Source organism: Leucoraja erinacea, chromosome 16 (assembly GCF_028641065.1).
Source record: "Leucoraja erinacea ecotype New England chromosome 16, Leri_hhj_1, whole genome shotgun sequence".
Classification (NCBI taxonomy): Eukaryota; Metazoa; Chordata; class Chondrichthyes; order Rajiformes; family Rajidae; genus Leucoraja; species Leucoraja erinaceus.
In genome coordinates this window covers 2587599-2615000 of record NC_073392.1, presented here as the reverse complement: position 1 = coordinate 2615000, position 27402 = coordinate 2587599, and the positions used below count along the sequence as shown (strand labels likewise).

At 48.7% G+C, this 27402-nt stretch overlaps 1 protein-coding gene across 1 annotated transcript in view; it reads left to right on the top strand.

Moving 5' to 3' along the window:
- Positions 1 to 27402, top strand: part of il17rd (interleukin 17 receptor D) — a 48781-nt gene that overhangs the window by 6102 nt on the left and 15277 nt on the right. The window contains exons 2-6 of the mRNA XM_055647528.1: positions 9975 to 10011; positions 15899 to 16024; positions 18312 to 18436; positions 20812 to 20926; positions 25589 to 25743. Of these exons, the coding sequence (XP_055503503.1) occupies positions 9975 to 10011; positions 15899 to 16024; positions 18312 to 18436; positions 20812 to 20926; positions 25589 to 25743 (558 nt within the window). The remainder of the gene's footprint in view (positions 1 to 9974; positions 10012 to 15898; positions 16025 to 18311; positions 18437 to 20811; positions 20927 to 25588; positions 25744 to 27402) is intronic.

Genomic DNA, 27402 nt, shown 5'->3' with positions numbered 1-27402 from the left:
TATGTTTCTTTGAGATCTGGCGAATATCTCATTTGATGCAAATATATACATTTACAGATTTGGCCAAATTGCATTGATTTTGTGTTTTTGGGAAGACTGATCGATCAATGAGGTGGAAAGAGGTTAAGAAAGGTTCCCACTCCAAAATAGTTGAGGTCTTTGAAAGAGTTTGCTTGATGTGAATCAGTCAGGGGCTGTGTGATGGACCTCCTTATTGCCTCGTGAAGATGCTGGAGGTTTACATGCCTTTGTACCATGCCAAGAGCAAATCACCAAGTGTGTGTGTGTGTGTGACTGAGTGTGTGTGTGTGTGTGAGTGTGTGCCGGTGTGTGTGTGTGTGACTGAGTGTGTGACTGTGTGTGTGTATGAGTGTGTGAGACTGTGTGTGTGTGTGTGTGTGTGTGTGTGTGTGAGCTGTGTGTGTCCACCTGAACCCTGAGTGTGACTGTGTGTGTGTGTGAGCAGGCACCCTGTGTCTATCTGTGTGTGTGCCGGTGTGTGTGTGTGTGTGTGACTGAGTGTGTGTGTGTGTGTGTGTGTGTGTGTGTGTGTGTGTGTGTGTGTGTGTGTGTGTGTGTGTGTGTGCCGGTGTGTGTGTGTGTGTGTGTGACTGAGTGTGTGTGTGTGTGTGTGACTGAGTGTGTGTGTGTGTGTGTGTGTGTGTGACTGAGTGTGTGTGTGTGTGTGTGTGTGTGTGTGTGTGTGTGTCTGAGTGTGTGTGTGCCGGTGTGTGTGTGTGTGTGACTAAGTGTAAGTGTGTGTCTGAGTGTGTGTGTGCCGGTGTGTGTGTGTGTGACTGAGTGTGTGTGTGCCGGTGTGTGTGTGACTGAGTGTGTGTGTGTGTGACTAAGTGTGTGTCTGAGTGTGTGTGTGCCGGTGTGTGTGTGTGTGACTGAGTGTGTGTCGGAGCTCAGAAGAAATTAGAAAGATGTGAAGAATGGTCCCCACCCCAAACATTACCTATCCATAGACACAAGAAGCTGGAGTAACAGGCAGCATCTGTGGAGAGAAGGAATGGGTGATGTTTCGTGTTGAGATCCTTCTTCAGACTCAATATCACCTATTAGGTCACCTATCCGTGTTCTCCACAGATGCTGCCTGACCCGCTGAGTTATGGTGCAGCAGCATCTATGGAGCTAAGGAAATAGGCAACGTTTCGGGCCGAAACCCTTCTGGAAATAGGCAACGTTTCGGGCCGAAACCCAGAAGGGTTTCGACCCGAAACGTTGCCTATTTCCTTAGCTCCATAGATGCTGCCTGACCCGCTGAGTTACTCCAGCACTCTGTGAAACGTCACCTATCCATGTGCTCCACAGATGCTGCCTGACCCGCTGAGTTACTCCAGCACTCTGTGAAACGTCACCTATCCATGTTCTCCACAGATGCTGCCTGACCCGCTGAGTTACTCCAGCAGAGATGTTTGAGACAGTTACTCTGTCTTGCTCATTCAAAGAAACATCATCTCGTTTCCCCCACAAAAATCTCCCTCAGGATCTTGTGCCAATGAGAACATCCCGTTGCTCTCTACGCCAATGAGTGTCAACTCATCCTTCTCAACTCTGGTTAATGTGTCAGATTCAGATTCAATTTTAATTGTCAACTCAGAGACAACGAAATGCATTCATACCATGAAACAACCTTTGTAGCGCATGAGCTCCAGGCACAATAGGGTAGAGGCGATTTGGGCAGTACCCTAGCTCATAAATTCATGAGTTCCAAGGACAGGATTAGGCCACTTGGCCCATCAAGTCTACTTCGAACTTCAACCATGGTTGATCTATCTTTCCCTCTAAACCCCATTCTCCTGCCTTCTCCCTGCAACCCCTGATGCCCGTGTTGTTCAAGATGTTGCGTTTCGTATGGAAGGAGCGTACATTCCTGTTGACGTTGGGGGAAGTAGCTGTTCCTGGTGTGGGCTTTCAGGCTCCTGTACCTCTCTGGCACCGATCTACTTGTTTGTGGCAATACAATAATGACTTACTTATCTCCACTTTTGGCTTCTGTCAGTTAAAAGGCAACAGACTCTAGACAATAGGTGCAGGAGGAGGCCATTCGGCCCCTCGAGCCTGCACCGCCATTCAGCCCTTCGAGCCTGCACCGCCATTCAATGTGGTCATGGTTGATCATCCCCAATCAGTACCCCGTTCCTGCCTTCTCCCCATATCCCCTGACTCCGCTATCTTTAAAAGCCCTATCTAGCTCTCTCTTGAAAGCATCCAGAGAACCGGCCTCCACCGCCCTCTGAGGCAGAGAATTCCACACTCATAGAAACATAGAAACATAGAAATTAGATGCAGGAGTAGGCCATTCGGCCCTTCGAGCCTGCACCGCCATTCAATATGATCATGGCTGATCATCCAAACTCAGTATCCCGTACCTGCCTTCTCTCCATACCCTCTGATCCCCTTAGCCACAAGGGCCACATCTAACTCCCTCTTAAATATAGCCAATGAACTGGCCTCGACTACCCTCTGCGGCAGAGAGTTCCAGAGCTTCACCACTCTCTGTGTGAAAAAAAATTCTTCTCATCTCGGTTTTAAAGGATTTCCCCCTTATCCTTAAGCTGTGACCCCTTGTCCTGGACTACTCTCTGTGAGAAAAAGTGTTTCCTCGTCTCAGTTCTAAATATCTTACCCCTTATTCTTAAACTGTGGCCCCTGGTTCTGGACTCCCCCAACATCGGGAACATGTTTCCTGCCTCTAGCGTGTCCAAGCCCTTAATAATCTTATATATTTCAATGAGATTCCCTCTCATCCTTCTAAACCCCAGACTATACAAGCCCAGCCGTTCCATTCTCTCAGCATATGACAGTCCCGCCATCCCAGGAATTAACCTTGTAAACCTACGCTGCACTCCCTCAATAGCAAGAATGTCCTTCCTCAAATTAGGGGACCAAAACTGCACACAATACTCCAGTTAGATAACTACCACACCCCTCCCCTTTGTTTCTAGACTGTATGGAGTCATAACGTCAACCAGCACGGAAACAGGCCCTTCAGCCCAATAAGTCCCATTTAATCTAGCCCCGCTTGCCTGGCATTCAGCCCGTGTCCCACTAAATCCTCCCGATCCATGTACCTGGTGCAGCGTCTTTTAAGTGTTGTTATTAATCCTGCTTCAACTACCTCCTCTGGCAGCTCATTCCATACACTAACCAATCCCCCTTTTTGTTATAAAACCTTCCCCATGCTTAATGTTTGATGTATCATTCTTAACTGTCACTGTATGTCACGTTGTCACTTGCGGGCGGAGCACCAAGGCAAATTCCTTGTATGTGAATATACTTGGCCGATAAACTTATCCATAAGCTTATTAATTAATTCGTTCCCTTGCCTTTAAACCTGCGTCCTTTGATTCTCGATTCCCCTCTCCTCCTGCATTCACCCTGATATATTAACGCGTTCGTCAGGGGAATGGAACTCTGGTGGCTGCCCCCGCACCAAGGGATGCGGCCATTAGCGGCATCTTGAGCCCTCATCTTTGTGGCTAATACTGGAGCCAATCGAGGATCTAATCTTGGAATTTCTCTTGGAGCCGAGCAATCTAATGCATTTATCAACTTCATCCATCAGAAGAAAGACTGCCCTGAAGCACTTTGCATTTCATCTTCTCAACATCATCTCTGATTTTACACAGAATCACAGCATTAACTATTTACTGTCTAGTGGCAAGAACTGGTGAGAGAGTGCACACAGAAATATTTAGTTATTGATTTATATATCATAAAATATACTATGATATTTATATAAACCATGTATATACACTTTACTTATTTATATGCAATTTTTTTTAAAGTATATATTTTTTATTTTCTATATATAATAGTCTATTTTATGTGCGTGTGTGTGTTTGTGTTTATGTGTGCGTGCGTGTGCGTGTGTGAAGGAACTTCAGATGCTGGTTTAAATCGAAGGTTGCCACAAAATGCTGGAGTAACTCAGCCGGTGAGGCAGCATCTCTGGAGAGAAGGAATGGGCGACGTTTCAGGAGTTTAAGGAGGAACTGTTTAAGGAGGAACTGCAGATGCTAGAAAATCGAAGGTAGACAAAAATGCTGGAGAAACTCAGCGGGTGAGGCAGCATCTATGGAGCGAAGGAATAGGCGACGTTTCGGGCCGAGACCCGAAGGGTCTCGTCCCGAAACGTCACCTATTCCTTCAGTCTGAAGAAGGGTCTCGACTCGAAACGTCACCTATTCCTTCAGTCTGAAGAAGGGTCTCGACTCGAAACGTCACCTATTCCTTCGCTCCATTGTGGCTGGGACAACTGCAACGTTTAAGAAACAGTTGGACAGGTACATGGATTGGACAGGTTTGGAGGGATATGGACCAAACGCACGCGGGTGTAGCTAGGACATTGTTGGCCGATGGCGTTAAACGAGTTATCGAAGTCGTGAATTTGGGTCAACTGCTGTGCAGAGTGGCTTTCTCATCTCAGACCAGCCTCTGTGATTCGCAGCAGAAGAGGATTAAATATCTTGCATTTTGCCCGGTGACTTGTCGCTATTGTTCGCAGCTGGCGGTGAATGTCGCCCCACTGGTTGGAGCGGGTAAACCAAAGACAGTGAGTGTTTTCCCCCCAGGCACTCGGAGTGAGGCAGGTTGTTTTGTGTTGTCTGGGTTGTGGGGGGGGGTGCGGGGAGGGGGATAATAGGCTTGTTTCACTCGGGGCCGGGCGATTCTAGCGCGATAGCAAGCAGGAAATAGTTCCCCGTGAAATCAGTTCGGAAAAAAACCCAACAGAAGCTTTGTATGAATGTAATTGGTCGCCAAACAGTGTTGTTATGATGTGTTTACGCTTCTAATAAAAACTATTTAAAAAAAAATTATTTAAAAAAAAAATAATCGTGCGAATGTTTGCGGCACAAATTGCTCGCAGGTGCCTCTTCCTTCCTCCGGCTTTGCGAAGCAATTTGTGCAGCAAATCAGACAGAGCCTTTGCCGGGACTTCACCAGATGAGCCCTCTCTTTACCGGCAGTCACCAGTTCACTTCAGTTTATTCGTTAATGCTCGCGAGAGGTACAGTGAAAAGCTGCGTACTGGTTAAAAAAAAAAGGGCCTGTTCCTGTTCCACGTTCGATGCTACAAACCCTTGGTGGATTAGGTTGTGATTTTTGAAGAGAAACCCAGGCGCAGCGGTAGAGTGGAGCAAAGGGTAGAGTTGCTGCCTCACAGCGCCAGAGACCCGGGTTCCATCCCGACTACGGGCGCTGTCTGTACGGAGTTTGCACGTTCTCCCCGTGACCTGCGCGGGTTTTTCTCCGCGATCTTCGGTTCATTCCCACACTCCAAGGACGTGCAGGTTTGTAGGTTAATCGGCTTGGGTAAAGATTGTAAATTGTCCCCAGTGTGTGTGTAGGATGGTGCTGGTGTACGGGGTGTTTAAGAGGGAACTGCAGATGCTGGAAAATTGAAGGTAGACAAAAGTGCTGGAGAAACTCAGCGGGTGCAGCAGCATCTATGGAGCCAAGCATCTATGGAGCGAAGGAAAAAGGCAACGTTTCGGCCCGAAACCCTTTGGGTTTCGGCCCGAAACGTTGCCTTTTTCCTTCGCTCCATAGATAGAAACATAGAACAAGGTGCAGGAGTAGAGGCCATTCGGCCCTTCGAGCCTGCACCGCCATTCAATATGATCATGGCTGATCATACCAACTCAGTATCTCTGTTTTTTTTTTCACACAGAGAGTGGTGAATCTCTGGAACTCTCTGCCACAGAGGGTAGTTGAGGCCAGTTCATTGGCTATATTTAAGAGGGAGTTAGATGTGGCCCTTGTGGCTAAGGGGATCAGGGGGTATGGAGAGAAGGCAGGTACGGGATACTGAGTTGGATGATCAGCCATGATCATATTGAATGGCGGTGCAGGCTCGAAGGGCCGAATGGCCTACTCCTGCACCTAATTTCTATGTTTCTATGTATCCTGCACCTGCTTTCTCTCCATACCCCCTGATCCCTTTAGCCACAAGGGCCACATCTAACTCCCTCTTAAATATAGCCAATGAACTGTGTGGCCTCAACTACCTTCTGTGGCAGAGAATTCCACAGATTCACCACTCTCTGTGTGCAAATTTCTTTCCTCATCTCGGTCCTAAAAGATTTCCCCCTTCCCTTATCCTTAAATGCTGCCTCACCCACTGAGTTTCTCCAGCACTTTTGTCTACCTTCGATTTTCCAGCATCTGCAGTTCCTTCTTAAACACCCCGTACACCAGCACCATCCTACACACACATTGGGGACAATTTACAATCTTTACCCAAGCCGATTAACCTACAAACCTGCACGTCCTTTGGAGTGTGGGAATGAATCGCTGGTCGATGGGCCGAAGGGCCTGTTTCCGTGTTGTGTCTCTAAACTGAACTAAACTATAATCTATTGGTAAAATATACGTTCTTTCGTAATTAAAGTGGATTATATGATATTGGAGGCAGATAATGACGTGACCTGCATGTAATGAGGGGTCAAACCTGCTGTGGTAAATGCCTGTGTCTGTGGCAGTCCCAGTGCCCGCAATAAGGGGCTGGGATTAATTAAATCCCCCCCCCCCCCTAGATGGGGGTTCCACAGCTTGCTCCAGCACAAAGCAAGGAGAGAATTATCCTTTAGAAAGTCGAGCAAATGCCAGAGTTTCTACCTCAGTAAAACTGCACAATAGACAGACACAAAACCAAGGACAATTGTAAACTCACCCTGCTGCCTGCACTGCATGTGTAGAGCCGGCACAGCTGGAAGCATTTTATGAAGCAGATTTTTACATTTTACCTGTTTACAATTGCAGTCAGTAAAATACCCTCCTGCCCCCACCTCCCCCTGCCCTTCTCCCTTCCCCTCTCTCTCTCTTCCCCCTCTCTCTCTCTCCCCCACACTCTCTCCACACTCTCTCAGCCCCCCTCTCTCTCTCTCTCTCTCCCCCCTCTCTCTCCCCCCCCTCTCTCTCCCCCCTAGGTGCAGGAGTAGGCCATTCGGCCCTTCCCTCCCCCCCCCTCCCCCCCTCCCCCCCCCCCCCCCCCCCCCCCCTCCCCCCCCCCCTCTCCCTCCCCCCCCCCCCCCCCCCCCCCTCTCTCCCCCCCCTCCTCTACCCCCCTCTCCTCCCCCCCTCCCCCCCTCTCCCCCCCCTCCTCTCCCCCCCTCCTCCCCCCCTCCTCCCCCCCTCTCTCCCCCCCCTCTCTCTCCTCTCTCCCCCCCTCTCTCTCCCCCCCCTCTCCCCCCCCCCTCCCTCCCCCCCTCCTCTACCCCCATTGAAACTTACAGAATAATGAAAGGCTTGGATAGAGTGGATGTGGAGAGGGTGTTTCTACTAGTGGGAGAGTCTTGGACTAGAGGTCACAGCCTCAGAATTAAAGGGGGCTCTTTTAGAGAGGAATTTCTTTAGTCGGAGGGTGGTGAATCTGTGGAATTCTTTGCCACACAGGGCTATGGAGGCCAAGCCAATGGATATTTTTAAGGCAGAGATAGATAGATTCGTGATTAGAGCGGGTGTCAAAATCTATGGGGAGAAGGCAGGAGAATGGGGTTAGGAGAGAGAGATAGATCAGCCATGATTGAATGACGGAGTAAACTTGATGGGCCGAATGGCCTAACTCTGCCCCTATCACGTAATCTTATGAGTGAAAAATATTAATGAGTACTTTTGGCAATTTGGTACTATGGTTAGCTTTAATGCCATCTGATGTCACGTGTACTGAGGTACAGTGAAAAGCTTTGTGTTGGGTGCTAACCAGTCACTGGAAAGAGAATACATGATTACAATCGGGTCGTCCACGTGTTTGCCGGCGGTCTCCGTGAGTCGTCTCCTCAGTCGCGCTAAAAGTCGTAGCGTTTTTCTGGTCGCTGCTAAATTTTCAACGTTGAACATTTTTCGGCGACAGTGTGTTTAACGCCAATGTGCGTTGCTTGACCTCCTGACGTAGATACTGTCGTAGATTGGTCGCCAAGATGGCGTAGGTTGCCGCGGTTTTTCGGCCGACCTGCTACGACTATGACAGTCGCCGGTTGACACATCACCAAGTGGGTTTATCGTCGTCACGTGTATCGAGATAGAATGAGAATTTTCTGTTTGCGTGGGTCCAACTTATATCGGCTAATGCCATTCATGAATACCATCAAGGCAAACGCAGGCAGGTGGGACTAGCGTACATGGGACCTCTTATAACCATATAACCATATAACAATTACAGCACGGAAACAGGCCATCTCGGCCCTACAAGTCCCTGCCGAACAAAAAATTTTTTCCCCTTAGTCGCACCTGCCTGCACTCGTACCATAACCCTCCGTTCCCTTCTCATCCATATGCCTATCCAATTTATTTTTAAATGATACCAATGAACCTGCCTCCACCACTTCCACTGGAAGCTCATTCCACACCGCTACGACTCTCTGAGTAAAGAAGTTCCCCCTCATATTACCCCTAAACTTCTGTCCCTTAATTCTGAAGTCATGTCCTCTTGTTTGAATCTTCCCTATTCTCAAAGGGAAAAGCTTGTCCACATCAACTCCGTCTATCCCTCTCATCATTTTAAAGACCTCTATCAAGTCCCCCCTTAACCTTCTGCACTCCAGAGAATAAAGACCTAACTTATTCAACCTTTCTCTGTACCTCTTGGTCGGTGTGTGGGCAAGTTGGGCCGAAGGGCCTGTTTCCATGCTGTTTCGCTCTATGACTCCAGGAAGTGCAAAGCCAAAGGTACCAGAGTGCACAATATAGTTTCTTAGCATTATAGCCCAACAGTTCCAGAGAGAAAAAGTGCAATGTCCGCAATGGGGTAGGTTGGAAGATAGTTGTGGTCCAAAGATATCAAAGTTAATTAGCCACTGTAAGTTGCCCTTGGTGTGAGGATCTGTGGTGATATCTATTATGGGGGGTGGGTATTGAGGGGAAGATGAGGTGCATGAAATAGTGTGGGGTAGGATGGGGTCAGTGGGAGCTTTATGGTCAGCATGGACTTGATGGGCCAAAGGGACTCTTTCTATTCTGTGTAGCGGTATTTGGATAGATATTACTGGTTACATTGAATCTAAGCCACCAATAGACAATAGGTGCAGGAGTAGGCCATTCGGCCCTTCGAGCCAGCACCGCCATTCAATGTGATCATGGCTGATCATCCCCAATCAGTACCCCCTTTCCTGCCTTCTCCCCATATCACCTGACTCTGCTATTTTTAAGAGCCCTATCTAGCTCTCTCTTGAAAGCATCCAGAGAACCGGCCTCCACCGCTCTCTGAGGCAGAGAATTCCACAGACTCACCACTCTCTGTGAGAAAAAGTGTTTCCTCGTCTCCGTTCTAAATGGCTTACCCCTTATTCTTAAACTGTGTGGCCCCTGGTTCTGGACTCCCCCAACATCGGGAACACGTTTCCTGCCTCTAGCGTGTCCAAGCCCTTAATAATCTTAAATGTTTCAATGAGATTCCCTCTCATCCTTCTAAACTCCAGAGTGTACAAGCCCAGCTGCTCCATTCTCTCAGCATATGACAGTCCTGCCATCCCGGGAATTAACCTGGTAAACCTACGCTGCACTCCCTCAATAGCAAGAAACACCAAGTGCTGGACTAACTCAGCGGGTCAACAGCATCTATGAAGGACATGGATCGGTGTAATTTCGAATCGAGACCTTTCTGCAGAGATGCTGCCTGACCTGCTGAGTTACTCCAGCATTTTAATTTAGTTTTTGTCACGTGTACCAAGGTAGAGTGGAAAGCTTTTGTTGCGCGCTATCCAGTTAGCGGAAAGACAATGCATGCTTGCAATCGAGCAATTCACAGTGTACGGATATATAATAAGGGAATAACGTTTAGTGCGAGATATTGTGTCTTTTTTGTAAACTAGCATCTGCAGTTCTTACATTGAATTCTTAGATTCTTACATTGAATGTGACCGGATGCTAAAATCTAAATGCTCGCAGAACAAGCTTCATATTAAACTTTTAAAGATGTACAGTTTTTATTGATTCTCAGAGTAAATTTATTTCTTATGTTGCAGGACAATGGAAGAACAGTTTCAAGCTTCCGATATGAAGGTAGGGATGCTGACAGCTAAAATTAATGTTATTAAATAGCATAAACCCTCTTACCTGCCAACCAGCCACGGTGGCGCAGCGGTAGAGTTACTGCCTTGCAACGAATGCAGCGCCAGAGACCCGGGTTCGATCCTGACTCTGGGTGCTGCCTGTACGGAGTTTGCACGTTCTCCCCGTGAGTTTCCTGCCGAGATCTTCGGTTTCCTCCCACACTCCAAAGACGTGCAGATTTGCAGGTTAATTGGCTTTGGTGTAAATGTAAAAACTGTCCCTAGTGGGTGTAGGATGGTGTTAGTGTGCTGGTCGGCGCGGACCCGGTGGGCTGAAGGGCCTGTTTCTGCGCTGTATCTCTAAACAAAATGAAACAAAAACACTGTCCTCGCTGCTCCCACTGTTGTTGCTCTCTTTCCGGACGCCTCCAACTGCGGGAGGATGGTCATCTCATGTCATCTTGACCGTGCCAGCGGTACAAAGTCCCCGCACATGTTATTGCACCAGTGGTCATAGAAACATATAAATTAGGTGCAGGAGTAGGCCATTCGGCCCTTCGAGCCTGCACCATTCGCCATTCAATATGATCATGGCTGATCATCCAACTCAGTATCCCGTACCTGCCTTCTCTCCATACCCCCTGATACCTTTAGCCACAAGGGCCACATCTAACTCACTCTTAAATATAGCCAATGAACTGGCCTCGACTACCCTCTGTGGCAGAGAATTCCACAGATTCACCACTCTCTGTGTGAAAAAAAGTTCTTCTCATCTCAGAAGGTTCACATTCATTATTGTCGTGTGTGCCGAGGTACAGCAAAACGCATTGTTCTGCACCCTATACAATCTGATCCGATGACATTAAAGATAGACACAGAGTAACGCTGGAGTAACTCAGCGGGTCAGGCAGCATCTGTGGAGAACATGGATAGGTGACGTTTCACAGAGTGCTGGAGTAACTCAGCGGGTCAGGGGCATCTATGGAGCTAAGGAAATAGGCAACGTTTCGGGCCAAAACCCTTCCGGGTGTCGGCCCGAAACGTTGCCTATTTCCAGGAGGAGTTCGGCCCGAAACGTTGCCTATTTCCTTAGCTCCATAGATGCTGCTGCACCATAACTGAGTGGGTCAGGCAGCATCTGTGGAGAACATGGATAGGTGACGTTTCACAGAGTGCTGGAGTAACTCAGCGGGTCGTATAGGCGACATGTCGCGGGGTGAAGCCTGTACGGTCGGGAGTAGTCGGCCAAAGAGTCGTACCTTGTTCTGGTCGCCGCTGGATTTTCAACATGTTGAACATTTTTGATCACCTGCTGCGACCGTGACGGGTGCCGGCAGTCGCCGAAAAAATCACTTAAAGTGGCACAAGACCTTAACGGTAAAACCCCCACCATATCGTCATTGAAATCAGTTCATTGGCTATATTTAAGAGGGAGTTAGATGTGGCCCTTGTGGCTAAAGGGGATCAGGGGGTATGGAGAGAAGGCAGGTACGGGATACTGAGTTGGATGATCAGCCATGATCATATTGAATGGCGGTGCAGGCTCGAAGGGCCGAATGGCCTCTACTCCTGCACCTAATTTCTATGTTTCTATGAAGCGCACTGTCCTGAACTTCCTCACAGAAATTGTGTTCGATGGGACTTGCATTGTTTTTATTCCCCCTGGGTTGCACGTGCAAACGTATGGAAATGGATCACGTGCAGGCAGAGGAGATTAGAAAATAGGTGCAGGAGTAGGCCATTCGGCCCTTCGAGCCAGCACCGCCATTCAATACGATCATGGCTGATCATCCCCAATCAGTACCCCGTTCCTGCTTTCTCCCCATATCCCCTGACTCCATTATCTTTAAGAGCCCTATCTAGCTCTCTCTTGAAAGCATCCAGAGAACCGGCCTCCACCGCCCTCTGAGGCAGAGAATTCCACCGACTCACCACTCTCTGTGAGAAAAAAAGTGTTTCCTCATCTCCGTTCTAAATGGCTTACCCCTTATTCTTAAACTGTGTGGCCCCTGTTTCTGGACTCCCCCAACATCGGGAACATGTTTCCTGCCTCTAGCGTGTCCAAACCCTTAACAATCTTATACCTGTCCAAATGCCCCTTAAATGCTGTTACAATCCCAGCCTCAACTATCTCCTCTGGCAGCCCGTTCCATACACCCACCGCCCTCTGTGTGGAAAACCTTGCTCCTCGGGTTCCCATTAAATCTTTCTCCTCTCACCTCTGGCTCCCTCCCGTTGGATCGGGAGGCATGAGAACTTGGTTATCCTGTCATTTAAAAGTTTGTTCTTTTTATAGCCAGTCCACTTCAAATGAAAGCAGGCCATAAATTCTGACTAAACTAACACAGGATCTACAGACAGGATTTGCCTGAGGGTTCCCTCTGTTTCCGATTGCACTCTGCAGGAATCGGGAAGAACCCACTCCCAGTTTAACTAAAACCACACTCTGCAGGGCAAGCCTTAATCTCCCCCCCCCCCCCCCCCATTTGATGCATCTTAGTTTGCAATAAGTTCACTTAGTTCCAAAGCAGGTAGCGGACCCAGCATTGACTTCCATTCCAGCCCTGTATCATTGATAAACACATTCTGCAGGACAGAATTAGAACCACAACGCACAGTTGAAGTTGGTTACAGTACGGTATGGCAACTGCTCTGTCTCCGACCGGAAGGCATTGCAGAGGGTGGTGAAAACTGCCCAACGCATCACCGGTTCCCTCGCTCCCCTCCATTGAGTCTGTCCAAAGCAAGCGTTGTCTGCGGAGGGCGCTCAGCATCGCCAAGGACTGCTCTCACCCCAACCATGGACGGTTTACCCTCCTCCCATCCGGGAGGCGCTACAGGTCTCTCCGTTGCCGGACCAGCCGGTCCAGGAACAGCTTCTTCCCGGCGACTGTTATACAACTTAACTCTGCACCTTGGTGATTCCTCACAGAAATTGTGTTAGATGGGACTTGCTTTCTTTTTATTCCACCTGAACCCCCCCCGGACACTCCTTTCCCCAGTGGCTGATCTCCCCCGCCCGAAAATTTCCCTACTGCTACTGTATATACATATATATATTTTGCTGTTCCATTATTCAATGTTCGCTCTTCTGGGTGAGATGCTAACCGCATGTTGTTGTCTCTGTAGTGTACACTGCACATAGAAACATAGAAATTAGGTGCAGGAGTAGGCCATTCGGCCCTTCGAGCCTGCAGCACCGCCATTCAATATGATCATGGCTGATCATCCAACTCAGTATCCCGTACCTGCCTTCTCTCCATACCCCCTGATCCCCTTAGCCACAAGGGCCACATCTAACTCCCTCTTAAATATAGTCAATGAACTGTGGCCTCGACTACCCTCTGCGGCAGAGAGTTCCAGAGATTCACCACTCCCTGTGTGAAAAAAGTTCTTCTCATCTCGGTTTTAAAGGATTTCCCCCCTTATCCTTAAGCTGTGACCCCTTGTCCTGGACTTCCCCAACATCGGGAACAATCTTCCTGCATCTAGCCTGTCCAACCCCTTAAGAATTTTGTAAGTTTCTATAAGATCCCCCCTCAATCTCCTAAATTCTAGAGAGTATAAACCAAGTCTATCCAGTCTTTCTTCGTAAGACAGTCCTGACATCCCAGTAATCAGTCTGGTGAACCGTCTCTGCGCTCCTTCTATGGCAATCATGTCCTTCCTCAGATTTGGAGACCAAAACTGTACGCAATACTCCAGGTGTGGTCTCACCAAGTTTGAATCTGAATCTGTTTGTTGGAAGTCGAGGTTGTGATTTTCTTGTGGGTGGGACTAGACTGCATGTGTTTGAGGAGAGCTGTGTTCATCCACTCCGAGGCAGAGTAACGGCATCTGTTTCTCAAGATACCTGCTGTTTCACATCTACACAAGGCAAGCAGGTTGCCTGATTCAAACCACATTCCCCTTATTTCAGTAGCAGAGAACATTTGTTGTAACTTTGATCCTAATTACTAAAGTGTTCCCCTCGCTTTGAGTATTTACTAGCTGGCCACGAAATAACAGCACGTGCTATTGTTGTATGCAGATTTTGTAGATGGATTAGTTGGCAAGCTCACCTTCTCTTGGCCGAATCCCTTGGGGAAATAGGCAACGTTTCGGGCCGAAACCCTTATGGGTTTCGGCCTGAAACGTTGCCTATTTCCTTCACTCCATAGATAACCATATAACCATATAACAATTGCAGCACGGAAACAGGCCATCTCGGCCCTACAAGTCCGTGCCGACACAACTTTTTTTCCCTTAGTCCCACCTGCCTGCACTCAGATTCAGATTCAATTTAATTGTCATTGTCAGTGTACAGTACAGAGATAACTCATACCATAACCCTCCATTCCCTTTCATCCATATGCCTATCCAATTTATTTTTAAATGATACCAACGAACCTGCCTCCACCACTTCCACTGGAAGCTCATTCCACACCGCTACCACTCTCTGAGTAAAGAAGTTCCCCCTCATGTTACCCCTAAACTTCTGTCCCTTAATTCTGAAGTCATGTCCTCTTGTTTGAATCTTCCCTATTCTCAAAGGGAAAAGCTTGTCCACATCAACTCTGTCTATCCCTCTCATCATTTTAAAGACCTCTATCAAGTCCCCCCTTAACCTTCTGCGCTCCAGAGAATAAAGACCTAACTTATTCAACCTTTCTCTGTAACTTAGTTGTTGAAACCCAGGCAACATTCTAGTAAATCTCCTCCGTACTCTCTCTATTTTGTTGACATCCTTCCTATAATTGGGGGACCAAGATGCTGCTGCACCCGCTGAGTTTCTCCAGCCTTTTTGTTCACCTTCTCTTTAGTTTAGTTTAGAGATACGGTGCGGGAACAGGCCCTTCGGCCCATCGAGTCCGTGCCGACCAACGATCCCCGCTCACTAACACTACCCTACACACACCAGGGACAATTTTACATTTTATTCTAAGCCAATTAACCCACGAACCTGCACGTCTTTGGAATGTGGGAGGAAACCGGAGAACTCGGAGAAAACCCACGCAGGTCACGGGGAGGACGTGCAAACTCCGTACAGACAGCACTCGCAATCAGGAACGAACCCGGGTCTCTGGCGCCGTGAGGCAGCAACTCTACCGCTGCGCCACCGTGCCGCCCTCCGAAGGCGACTCCGGACTGTCAAAGCTGCCACAGCCAGACATAAAAACTGCTATTTTTTTCCACGAGCAGTAGTTCTACTCAATAACCAAAAATCTGTAGCCTCCTTTTGCTCTGGTATTTTATTTCATTCACACGTTTAATCGATAATGTTTTATTAATAATGTTTTATGTGTCATTCCTAACTGTCACTGTATGTCATGTTGTCACTTGCGGGCGGAGCACCAAGGCAAATTCCTTGTGTGTGAATACTTGGCCAATAAACTTATTCATTCATTCGTGTGCGTAGTGGGGGAAACAGGGCCGCGATCGACATCAACGCTCTCTCCTTGATCCCAAATTGTTAGATGACACATACAACATAACAATTACAGCACGGAAACAGGCCACTCGGCCCTTCCAGTCCGTGCCGAACACTTACTCTCCCCTAGTCCCATCTACCTGCACTCAGACCATAACCTTCCATTCCTTTCCCGTCCATATAACTATCCAATTTATTTTTAAATGATAAAATCGAACCTGCCTCCACCACTTCCACTGGAAGCTCATTCCACACAGCTACCACTCTCTGAGTAAAGAAGTTCCCCCTCATGTTACCCCTAAACTTCAGTCCCTTAATTCTCGCGTCATGTCCCCTTGTTTGAATCTTCCCTACTCTCAGTGGGAAAAGCTTATCCACGTCAACTCTGTCTATCCCTCTCATCATTTTAAAGACCTCTATCAAGTCCCCCCTTAACCTTCGATAACTATGACGTTGAGGATAACTAATTCTGTTGTGTTTTCTCCAGACTGTTCATCGCTTGGCGAGGTGAAAGGCCAGCATGCTATTGACCGTGTGGGTGGGTTCTGCTTCAGCCAGTTTCTACAGGGAGACAGGGTGGCTGTGCGATTTCAATGGACCCCAGGCCCCTTGGGTAAGTCAGGATCTGGGTAAAGCAGCTGTTCCACAGAGCTCTTCCTGTTTTAAATAGCCATAGTGTGAAATGAGCAATTTGAACAGCAGGCAGTGAAGAAAGCAAATGGCACGTTGGCCTTCATAACAAGAGGAATCGAATATGGGAGCAAAGAGGTCCTTCTGCAGTTGTATAGGGCCCTAGCGAGGCCACACCTGGAGTATTGCATGCAGTTTTGGTCCCCTAATTTGAGGAAGGACGTTCTTGCTATTGAGGGAGCCCAGCGTAGGTTTACAAGGTTAATTCCCGGGATGGCGGGACTGTCATATGCTGAGAGAATGGAGCGGCTGGGCTTGTTCGATGGGCCGAATGGCCACCTCCTGCACCTATTTTCTCTGCGGGCTCCAACCACGGGCCCCACAGACCCAGGGGTCGACCGCAGGCTCTGTCGACACGCGAGGCCTCGCTTTCTCCACGGGCTCCCGTGAGGTGCGGAAAGGTCAACCCTCGACCTTTCCTTCAGCTTACTCAATGTCAACAAGTCAGCAAATGTAGAGTTTGCAGAAATCGGTCGAGTTACTGACGCATTTGGCGATCTTCATTCCAATTAAAACAACTTTTGTTGGCTCATGGATTGGTTGGGTGGGAAGTAGCTGCTGAGGGTAAAATCCCCGCTCTGGGTCCCTGGTTTGTCGACTGTCTTTAGTTCCCCTCACTGTGAAACAAACCTTCACTCACACACAGTGGTTCATGTAATAATCCACGCCACGCTACAGACAGCAGACAATAGACAATAGGTGCAGGAGGAGGCCATTCGGCCCTTCGAGCCAGCACCGCCATTCACAGTGATCATGGCTGATCATCCACCATCAGTTTTCGGGGGGTGGCAGCAAACTTTGATACTGCAGGAGGCATTAGGACAGGCGAGGAAAGGTTTGTTGAAAGGTCTTCAGGAGCTTCCTAATGATGGAAGCCACCAAGGACCAAGGGCGATTTTGAACTAGTATTATTAGGATTATTAATTGATTTAGTGGTTTATTTTTCTATTATCACTGAGCACTGTGTTTGCAGGCCTGCTGTGGTGTACTGCAAGAATTAATTTCATTGTTCTGATGCTGGTACATACGGTATGACAAGTAAATGCCCTTGACCCCTGCCCCCTTGACCCCTGCCCCCTTGAAGCCCCCCACTTGACCCATGCCCCCCTGCCCCCTTGACCCCTGCCCCCCTTGACCCCTGCCCCCTTGAAGCCCGCCACTTGACCCATGCCCCCTTGACCCTTGTCTCCTTGACCCCTGCCCCCTTGACCCCTGCCCCCTTGAAGCCCGCCACTTGACCCATGCCCCCTTGACCCTTGTCTCCTTGACCCCTGCCCCCTTGACCCCTGCCCCCTTGAAGCCCGCCACTTGACCCACCCCCTTGACCCTTGTCTCCTTGACCCTGCCCCCTTGCCCCTGCCCCCTTGAAGCCCCCCATGACCCCCCCCTTGACCCCCACTTGACCCATGCCCCCTTGACCCTTGACCCCTGCCCCCTTGAAGCCCGCCACTTGACCCTAGCCCCATTGACCCTTGTCCCCTTGCCCCCTTGACCCTTGCCCCCTTGACCCTTGCCCCCTTGACCCTTGCCCCATTGACCCTTGCCCCTTCAAGCCCCTTCAAGTCAAGATCAAATCAAGAGAGTTTATTGTCATGTGTCCCAGATGGGACAATTAAATTCTTGCTTGCTGCAGCACAACAGAACATAGTAGGCATAAATACAGAACAGATCAGTGTGTCCATATACCATAGACCATATATATACACACATCCGTAAACAGATGAAGTGCAATAGGCTGTTATAGTTCAGAGTTTGTATGAAGTTGTGTTTAATAGCCTGATGGCTGTGGGGAAGTAGCTATTCCTGAACCTGGATGTTGCAGATTTCAGGCTCCTGTACCTTCTACCTGATGGTAGTGGGGAGATGAGTGTGTGGCCAGGATGGTGTGGGTCCTTGATGATGCTGCCAGCTATTTTGAGGCAGCGACTGCGATAGACGCACTCGATGGTGGGGAGGTCAGAGCCGATGATTGACTGGGCGGTGGTGCTCCCTTGATGCCTGCCCCCTTGACCCTTGCCCCCTTGGTCCTTGACCCTTGCCCCATTGACCCCTGACTTGAAGATTGGGAGGAACAGGTTGGAGAATTCCTTGCACCAGATCATAGTTTCTCTTGATATCATCAAGTGGACAAAGGAGAACTGAATGGCTTTACAAACTGTTCCTTCCTACACATTTTTATACATTGTCCTGTGTTCTTTTTTTCTAACCAGGAATCGAATACATCCGAGGCTTCAAAATAATTCTTCAAGAAGCTAAATCGATTGGTGCCGAGAAAACATGTCAGGCGTTGGTCTTAGAAGAAAAAAATCAACTCAAATACTTCAATAAAACTCTGGTAAGATGCTCGCCTGGAACAAATGCTTTCCCGATCGTGGATCAGATATTTACCTGTAGCTTCAGATATGAGTTTAATTTATAGATACAGCACGGAAACAGGCCCTTCGGCCCACCCAGACCGCCTCAGAGGGCGGTGGAGGCCGGTTCTCTGGATATTTTCAAGAGAGAGCTGGATTGGGCTCCGGAGTCAGGGGATATGGGGAGAAGGCAGGAACGGGGTACTGATTGGGGATGATCAGCCATGATCACATTGAATGGCGGTGCTGGCTGGAAGGGCCGAATGGCCTACTCCTGCACCTATTGTCTATTGTCTTCAGAAGTCTAGAATGGATAAAGCTGTAGATGAGCGCGTGCTATTGGGGAGGTCATTTAAGACTGAGGTGAGAAAAAACTTTTTCACCCAGAGAGTTGTGAATTTGTGGAATTCCCTGCCACAGAGGGCAGTGGAGGTCAAGTCACTGGATGGATTTAAGAGAGAGTTAGATGGAGCTCTAGGGGCTAGTGGAGTCGAGGGATATGGGGAGAAGGCAGGCACGGGTCATTGATAGGGGACGATCAGCCATGATCACAATGAATGGCGGTGCTGGCTCGAAGGGCCGAATGGCCTCCTCCTGCACCTATTTTCTATGTTTCTATTGTTAGATTTGTTGCGAGCATCTGTGCGTTTGACCACAGAGGATCATAAAACACTCTTCACTGTTGAATCTCTTGGTCAGGGGCAGGATTTCAATTTGCATTCAGTTAATTTAACCCATGCTACAGTAGAAACATAGAAACATTTAAATTAGGTGCAGGAGTAGAGGCCATTCGGCCCTTCGAGCCTGCACCGCCATTCAATATGATCATGGCTGATCATCCAACTCAGTATCCCGTACCTGCCTTCTCTCCATACCCCCTGATCCCCTTTAGCCACAAGGGCCACATCTAACTCCCTCTTAAATATAGCCAATGAACTGTGGCCTCAACTACCCTCTGTGGCAGAGAGTTCCAGAGCTCGTTGCAGTGCTCATCATTACTGTAGAACGATAGTGTGGAAGGCCTGGATAGAGTGGATACGGGGAGGATGTTTCCACCAGTCTAGGTCTACAGCCATCATCATTGGCAGTCACTCGGAACGAGTCTGACTGTCCTCTCATGGAGGACGCCTGTGCGTGACTTTGTTTAACGTGGGGAGACTGGTGCACAGACAGCCACCCCACGTGGGGTCCTTGACAGATCTGGGTCGGGATCCAGTGGCGTGGAATCCAAGACGACCAGAGACCCTTTTCTGCCGCAGCCTTCATCCGCCTTCCCAGCCGTTGTGACGTTAGCTCCACTAAGGTCAGCCATCGTCCTCCGCCTGTTCCACCGTTGAGGTCTTGGTTGGATTGGCTCTTTGTCAGAGACCTCCCCCTCGACCTTACCGCCATGGGTGGCCCTACCAGGAGCATCGCTCCAGACGGCATCGCTCTCAGGATCTCAGGACCACACGAGCTTCTCCACCACCACATGGTGATGATCCATGGAGAAGAGGACTAGTGTAGAATTGTGGCCTCTCACAGCCCAAAGATGTGCAGGTTTGTAGGTGAATTGGCTTCTGTAAACTGTCCCTAGTGTGTATAGGATGGAACTAGTATTGTTGGTCGGTGTGGGCCAAAGGGCCTGTTGTCCACGCTGTATCGAAACTAAATTAAACTGAACGTGTGGGATTGTCCACTTTGATGGGCGACAAAATTATTGTTTAACCGTGGGTGGTCAGTGTTGTCATGACAACATCATCGACTGTATCCGCTGTTCCAGGTGTGGACCTCTGTACATCGGCGGGACCAAGCGCAGGCTCGGAGATCGTTTCACTGAACACCTCCGCTCAGTCCGCCTATACCTCCCTGATCTCACGGTGGCCCAGCACTTCAACTCCCCCTCCCATTCCCACACTGACCTTCCTGTCCTGGGCCTCCTCCATGGCCAGAGTGAGGCCCAGCGCAAATTGGAGGGTCAGCACCTCACATTTACACCCCAGCGGTACGAACATTGACTTCTCTAACTTCAAATAGCCCTTGTATTCCCTCTCTCTCCATCCCTCCCCCTTCCCAGTTCTCACTGTATCCGACTACGTTCTATCTCTCTCAGTCTGAAGAAGGGTCTCGACCCGAAACGTCACCTATTCCTTCTCTCCGGAGATGCTGCCTGTCCCGCTGAGTTACCCCAGCATTTTGTGCCTATCTTGTTATGCCAACAGGTCGAGAACGGCAGCTTTGCTCGCAGCTGCAGCGAGCGGATGGCAACGTCACGATACGGAGAGAACGAACGGAGAGATACGGAGAAAAATCGACGTCCTTTCTGTTTCTTTGCGCTCTCTGAATAAACTCTCTCTCTCTGTCTCTCTCTCTCCAGGTTCTGAAATCGCATCTGTTTCGCAGTTTGAAGTTTAATACGCAATATAACGTGACCATTCTCCCGTTTCCCAATCTCCTGGATGCAAATAACACGTTTCAGTTTGAGGTGGAATGTAAGTACTGACTGTGTGAGATTACTGTGCTGACGTGATGAGAATAGCATTGAGCCTGGAGCCAAGCCACTGGTCACTGTTAACACAGCATTAACATCTACAGTAGAGGGGCAACTGGTTCAGTTTAGAGATACAGCGCGGAAACAGGCCCTTCAGCCCACCGACCTCCGCACACTATAGACAATAGACAATAGGTGCAGGAGTAGGCCATTCGGCCCTTCGAGCCAGCACCGCTATTCAATGTGATCATGGCTGATCATCCCCAATCAGTACCCCGTTCCTGCCTCTCCTCATATCACCTGACTCCGCTATCTTTAAGAGCCCTATTCAGCTCCCTCTTGAAAGTATCCAGAGAACCGGCCTCTGAGGCAGAGAATTCCACAGACTCACAACTCCCTGTGAGAAAAAGTGTTTCCTCGTCTCCGTTCTAAATGGCTTACCCCTTATTCTTAAACTGTGGCCCCTGGTTCTGGACTCCCCCAACATTGGGAACATGTTTCCTGCCTCTAGCGTGTCCAAACCATTAATAATCTTATATGTTTCAATAAGATCCTCTCTCATCCTTCTAAACTCCAGAGTGTACAAGCCCGGCCGCTCCATTCTCTCAGCGTATGACAGTCCCGCCCGTTAATCCCCACTAACACTACCCTACACACACTAGGGACAATTTACATTTACACCAAGCCAATTAACCTACAAACCTGTACGTCTTTGGAGTGTGGGAGGAAACTGATGATCTCAGAGAAAACCCACGCAGGTCACGGGGAGAACGTACAAACTCCGTACAGACAGCGCCTGTTGTGGGGATGGAACCCGTGTCTCTGGCGCAGTGAGGCAGCAACTCTACCGCTGCACCACCGTGACACCGAATTGTTCTATGTTGAAGAGAATTTCACATATTGCCATTTGTGGCTTTCCTTTTACATTTGAAGAATTGATCTACCTGTTGCCCAGGTTGGTGACATGCCTCTCAGCGGAGGCCTCAACACTGCACTGAGTAATAATTCTCGACTGGGCTGAGTAATAATGCTTTGAGTAATAATGCTTTGAGTAATATTGGACTGAGTAATATCGGACTGAGTAATATCGGACTGAGTAATATCGGACTGAGTAATATCGGAAAGAGTAATATCGGACTGAGTAATATCGGACTGAGTAATATCGGACTGAGTAATATCGGACTGAGTAATACCGGACTGAGTAATACCGGACTGAGTAATACCGGACTGAGTAATACCGGACTGAGTAATATTGGTCCAGGATTCTGGTGCTCGGTTCATAAGTGTTAAGAGCAGAATTAGACCATTCGGCCCATCAAGTGTACTCTGCCGTTAAATCATGGCCGATCCATCTCTCCCTCCTAACCCCATTCTCCTGCCTTAGAAACATAGACATAGACATAGAAACGTGGAAAATAGGTGCAGGAGTAGGCCATTCGGCCCTTCGAGTTAGCACCGCCATTCAATATGATCACGGCTGATCATCCACAATCAGTTCCCCGTTCCTGCCTTCTCCCTATATCCCTTGATTCCATTAGCCCCAAGAGCTAAATCTAACTCTCTCTTGAAAACATCACCCTGCCATCTGTTTTCTTCCCGTAACCTCTGATTCCATGACCTCATTGGCCGGAGGAACAAACATTGGTTAGTGCGGGTGTCAGGGGTTATGGGGAGAAGGCAGGAGAATGGGGTTGAGAGGGAGAGATAGATCAGCCATGATTGAATGGCGGAGTAGACTTGATGGGCCGAATGGCCTAATTATGCTCCTGGAATTTATGAAATGACAATTGACGTTTCCTATTTTAAGGAAATCTAAGCAAGTTGGGGGTGGGGGAAAGAGGAGGGGAGTAATATTGTCATTGTAAGGGAGCAGAGGACATATGGTGCGGGGAAAAATATATAATTCCTCCTTATTAGTGGAAAGTACATACTGTGTTTGGTTATTTAAACTACTAAAGATGATTGGGTTATACATAACATTTCATTTAAGTTTGAGATAGCTGTTAACCAGCTAGAGTGATAGACTCACACTGCACGGAAACAGTCCCTTCGGCCCAACTCATCCATGCTGACCCCGGTGCTCCATCTACACTAGTCTCGCCTGCTTGTGTTTGGCCCACATCCCTCTAAACCTTCCCTATCCTTGTACCTGTCTAAGTGTCTTATAAAAGAGTCAATATTTACCATACACCAAAGCAGTATGAACATTGACTTCTCTAACTTCAAATAACCCTTGCTTTCCCTCCCTCTCCATCCCTCCCCCTCGTTTCGGGTCGAGACCCTTCTCCAGAGGGGGAGAGAGGGAGTAACACAGAGATAAGCAAGTGTGAGGTGTGCAAACAAGACATCAAAGGAGATGAGTTCAAGGAAAATGTAGAACAGTTCATTGTTCAAGAAGGAACTGCAGATGCTGGAAAGTCGGAAGGTAGACAAAAATGCTGGAGAAACTCAGCGGGTGCAGCAGCGAAGGAAATAGGCAACGTTTCGGGCCGAAACCCTTCTTCAGACTGATGGGGGGTGGGGGGTGGAGAAGAAAGGTAAAAGGAGGAGGAGCCAAAGGGCTGAGGAAGGGGAAGAGACAGCAAGGGCTAACAAAATTCCTGCGGGCATGAACATTGAATTCTCCCAATTCTGTTAGCCCTTGTTGTCTCCTCCCATCCCTCAGCCCTCGGGCTCCTCCTCCTCCTTTTTCCTTTCTTCTCCCGACCCCGCCCCCCCCCATCAGTCTGAAGAAGGGTTTCGACCCGAAACGTTGCCTATTTCCTTCGCTCCATAGATGCTGCTGCACCCGCTGAGTTTCTCCAGCAATTTTGTCCACCTTCGATTTTCCAGCATCTGCAGTTCCTTCTTGAACAATGAACTGTTCTACATTTTCCTCGATCTCATCTCGTTTGATGTCTTGTTTGCACACCTCACACTTCCTTATCTCTGTGTTACTCCCCCTCTGATGAAGGGTCTCGACCCGAAACGTCACCCATTCCTTCTCTCCAGAGATGCTGCCTGTCCCGCTGAAATTCGGGAAATTCAGGTAATTTTAGGGAAATGAAATAATTTCGGGAACTTTCCGGATCCGGCCCGCGAAGGGGTCCACTGCGGCCCGCGGGATGATTTGGGGAAGAAATATATATTTACAACCATTACGGAAATTTTTTTTTGAGGTGTGGAACTCTGTGCAGAGTTACTCCAGCATTTTGTGTTTGTCTTCAGTGTAAACCAGCATCTGTAGTTCCTTCCCACACAAGTGTCTTTCAAATGCTGCTGCGATACCTGCATCAAATACCTCCTCCGACAGCTCATTCCATACACCCACCACCCTCTGAGTGGAAAAAGTTGCCCCTCAGGTTCCTATTAAATCTCGCCATTCCTTTCATTAAAGCAAAGATGTTTGAATGAAAACTATCTCTGGTTTTACTTTAACCACTGCAGGGCGAGGCGACTGACTTTCTCATCTAATTCTCTCTTGCTGTGTTTTAAAATGTGCTTTGCATTAGTTATTCAATTACAGGCACATTAGTCGGTTGCAAGAAAGAGCAACACTCTATAAAAGCAGGAGTATTTGCGAGGCTTGAAATGCATTTCCTCCTCTTCAAAACACAACTTGTAAAAATGTATTAAAATAAGAAACGTTTTGTGGCTGTTTAGTTTAGTTTAGTTTAGAGATACAACCCGGCAACAGGCCCTTCGGCCCACCGAGTCCGTACCGACCAGCGATCCCAGTACACCAGCACTATCCTACACACACTGGGGACAATTTTACATTTCATAACAAGCCAATTAACCTACAAACCCGCACGTCCTTCAGTGTATGGGAGGAAAAGGTTAATTCCCGGGATGGCGGGACTGTCATATGCTGAGAGAATGGAACGGCTGGGCTTGTACTCTCTGGAGTTTAGAAGGATGAGAGTGGATCTTAGCAGGGACTACCTGAAATTGGGGAAGTCAATGTAAATGGAAAGCCAGGCCGAGGCTTTGCTCTCTCTCTGACATTAAATTCAGATGGTCAGACAGATGCAGTTACAGGTTAGAGTCATGGAGTGATACAGCGTGGAAACAGGGTCTTCGGCCCAACTTGCCCACACCGGCCAACAATGTCCGAGCTACACTGGTCCCACCTGCCCGCGCTTGGTCCATATCCCTCCTATGGGAATGTCCAATTAGGTGACCAAAACTGCACACGATATTCCAGGTGTGGTCTCACTAGTACTCTGTACAACTGCAGAAGGACCTCCTTGCTCCTATACTCAACTCCTCTTGGAGATCAAAACTGCACACAATACTCCAGGTGTGGTCGCACTAGGACACTGTACAACTACAGAAGGACCTCTTTGCTCCTATACTCAACTCCTCTTGGAGATCAAAACTGCACACAATACTCCAGGTGTGGTCTCACTAGGGCTCTGTACAACTGCAGAAGGACCTCTTTGCTCCTATACTCAACTCCTCTTGGAGATCAAAACTGCACACAATACTCCAGGTGTGGTCTCACTAGGACACTGTACAACTACAGAAGGACCTATTTGCTCCTATACTCAACTCCTCTTGTTATGAAGGCCAACATGCCATTCGCTTTCTTCACTGCCTGCTGCACCTAATATTTAACAAGGAACTAACGAGAGTAGTTAATACAAGTTACTAATCCTCGTTCTTTGTGTCTTCACCACAGGCTGGTCTCCGAAGAACCTCGACGTCAATCAACCGTACCTGTCCCCACACGGCAATGTGACCTTTGACCTGGCTCCTTCTATTTTTGGGTTTAAGGCCTATCATATACGCTGCAAGATGAACAGTGGCTTCCAGAAGGAGAAGAATATCTTTGTGGTAAACATCCTTAATATCTGAAGCAACATAGTGGCACTTTGTAATTCCATAATCATAGTCAACATTATAGATCACAAGAGGCATCTCGTCCGGAAACGCCACCTCTCCATGTTCTCCACAGATGCTGCCTGACCCGTTGAGTTACTCCAGCACTCTGTGACACGTCACCTATCCATGTTCTCCACAGATGCTGCCTGACCCACTGAGTTACTCCAGCACTCTGGAGAAACGTCACCTAGGCAATGTTCTCCACAGATGCTGAAATCCTTCTGACCCCGCTGAGTTTCGGGCCGAAACCACTCTGGTGAAACGTCACCTATCCATGTTCTCCACAGATGCTGCCTGACCCGCTGAGTTACTCCAGGACTCTGTGGCATCTTTTAATAGAACAGTACTGCACAGGAACAGGCCCTTCGGCTCACAATAGCCGTGCTGAACATGATGCCAAGACCAACTCTTATCTGCCCGTACGAGATCCGTACCCATCCACTCTCTGCGTATCCACGTATTGATCTAAAAGCCTCCACCACCACCCCAGGCAGCGCGTTCCAGGCACCCACCCACCCACCACCCCCTGTGTAACAAACACTTGTCCAACACACTGGGCCAGACTGTTACAGATATGGACAGGTACGGACTGTGACTTTGCAAAGTGCTAACACTGCTATATTGGTCACATACGCCACTGTACATCTTGCATCTATCAGCCCGCACACTGGAGCAGTTCCCAGTTCCCGCGTGACCTCCCTCTCTCCCCCTCCCCTCCCCTCCCCCCCCCTCTCCTCCCCCCTCCTCCCCTCTCCTCCCATCTCCTCCCCTCTCCTCTCCTCTCCTCTCCTCTCCTCTCCTCTCCTCTCCTCTCTCCGCTCCCCCAGCCCGTGGACTCCCTCTCCTCTCCCCTCCTCTCCTCCCCTCCCCTCCTCTCCCCCCCCCTCCCCTCCCCTCCCCTCCCCTCCCTCTCCCCCTCCCCTCTCCCCTCTCCCCTCTCCCCCCAATGTGAAATTTCATTTTGGCTCATATACAACGCCGAAACAGGCCCTTCAGCCCAACCGCCCACACCGACCAACCTATCTCATCCACACGCCTGCGTTTTGCCCACATCCCTCTAAACCTGCCCTATCCATATACCCGTCTAAATGTCATTTAAATGTTGTGACAGTACCTCCAGCAGCTCGTTCCATACACCCACCACCCTTTGTAGAAAGAAAAAAAGATATATATTTTGTCGAAAGAAAGTATTCAATATTCTCCCCCTCACCTTGCACCTGAGTCCCCTGGCTGGTGATTCCCTGCTCTGGGTAAAAGTCTTTGTGCATTTATCTTTTAAACCACCCAGTGCATGAACACAGGGTAAAGGAAACAATATTCGTGAGGAAGATACGAAGCTGGGGGGCAGTGTTAGCTGTGAGGAGGATGCTAGGAGGCTGCAAGGTGACTTGGATAGGCTGGTGAGTGGGCAAATGTTGGCAGATGCAGTATAATGTGGATAAATGTGAGGTTATCCACTTTGGTGGCAAAAACAGGAAAGTAGACTATTATCTGAATGGTGGCTGATTAGGAAAGGGGGAGATGCAACGAGACCTGGGTGTCATGATACACCAGTCATTGAAAGTAGGCATGCAGGTGCAGCAGGCAGTGAAGAAAGTGAATGGTATGTTA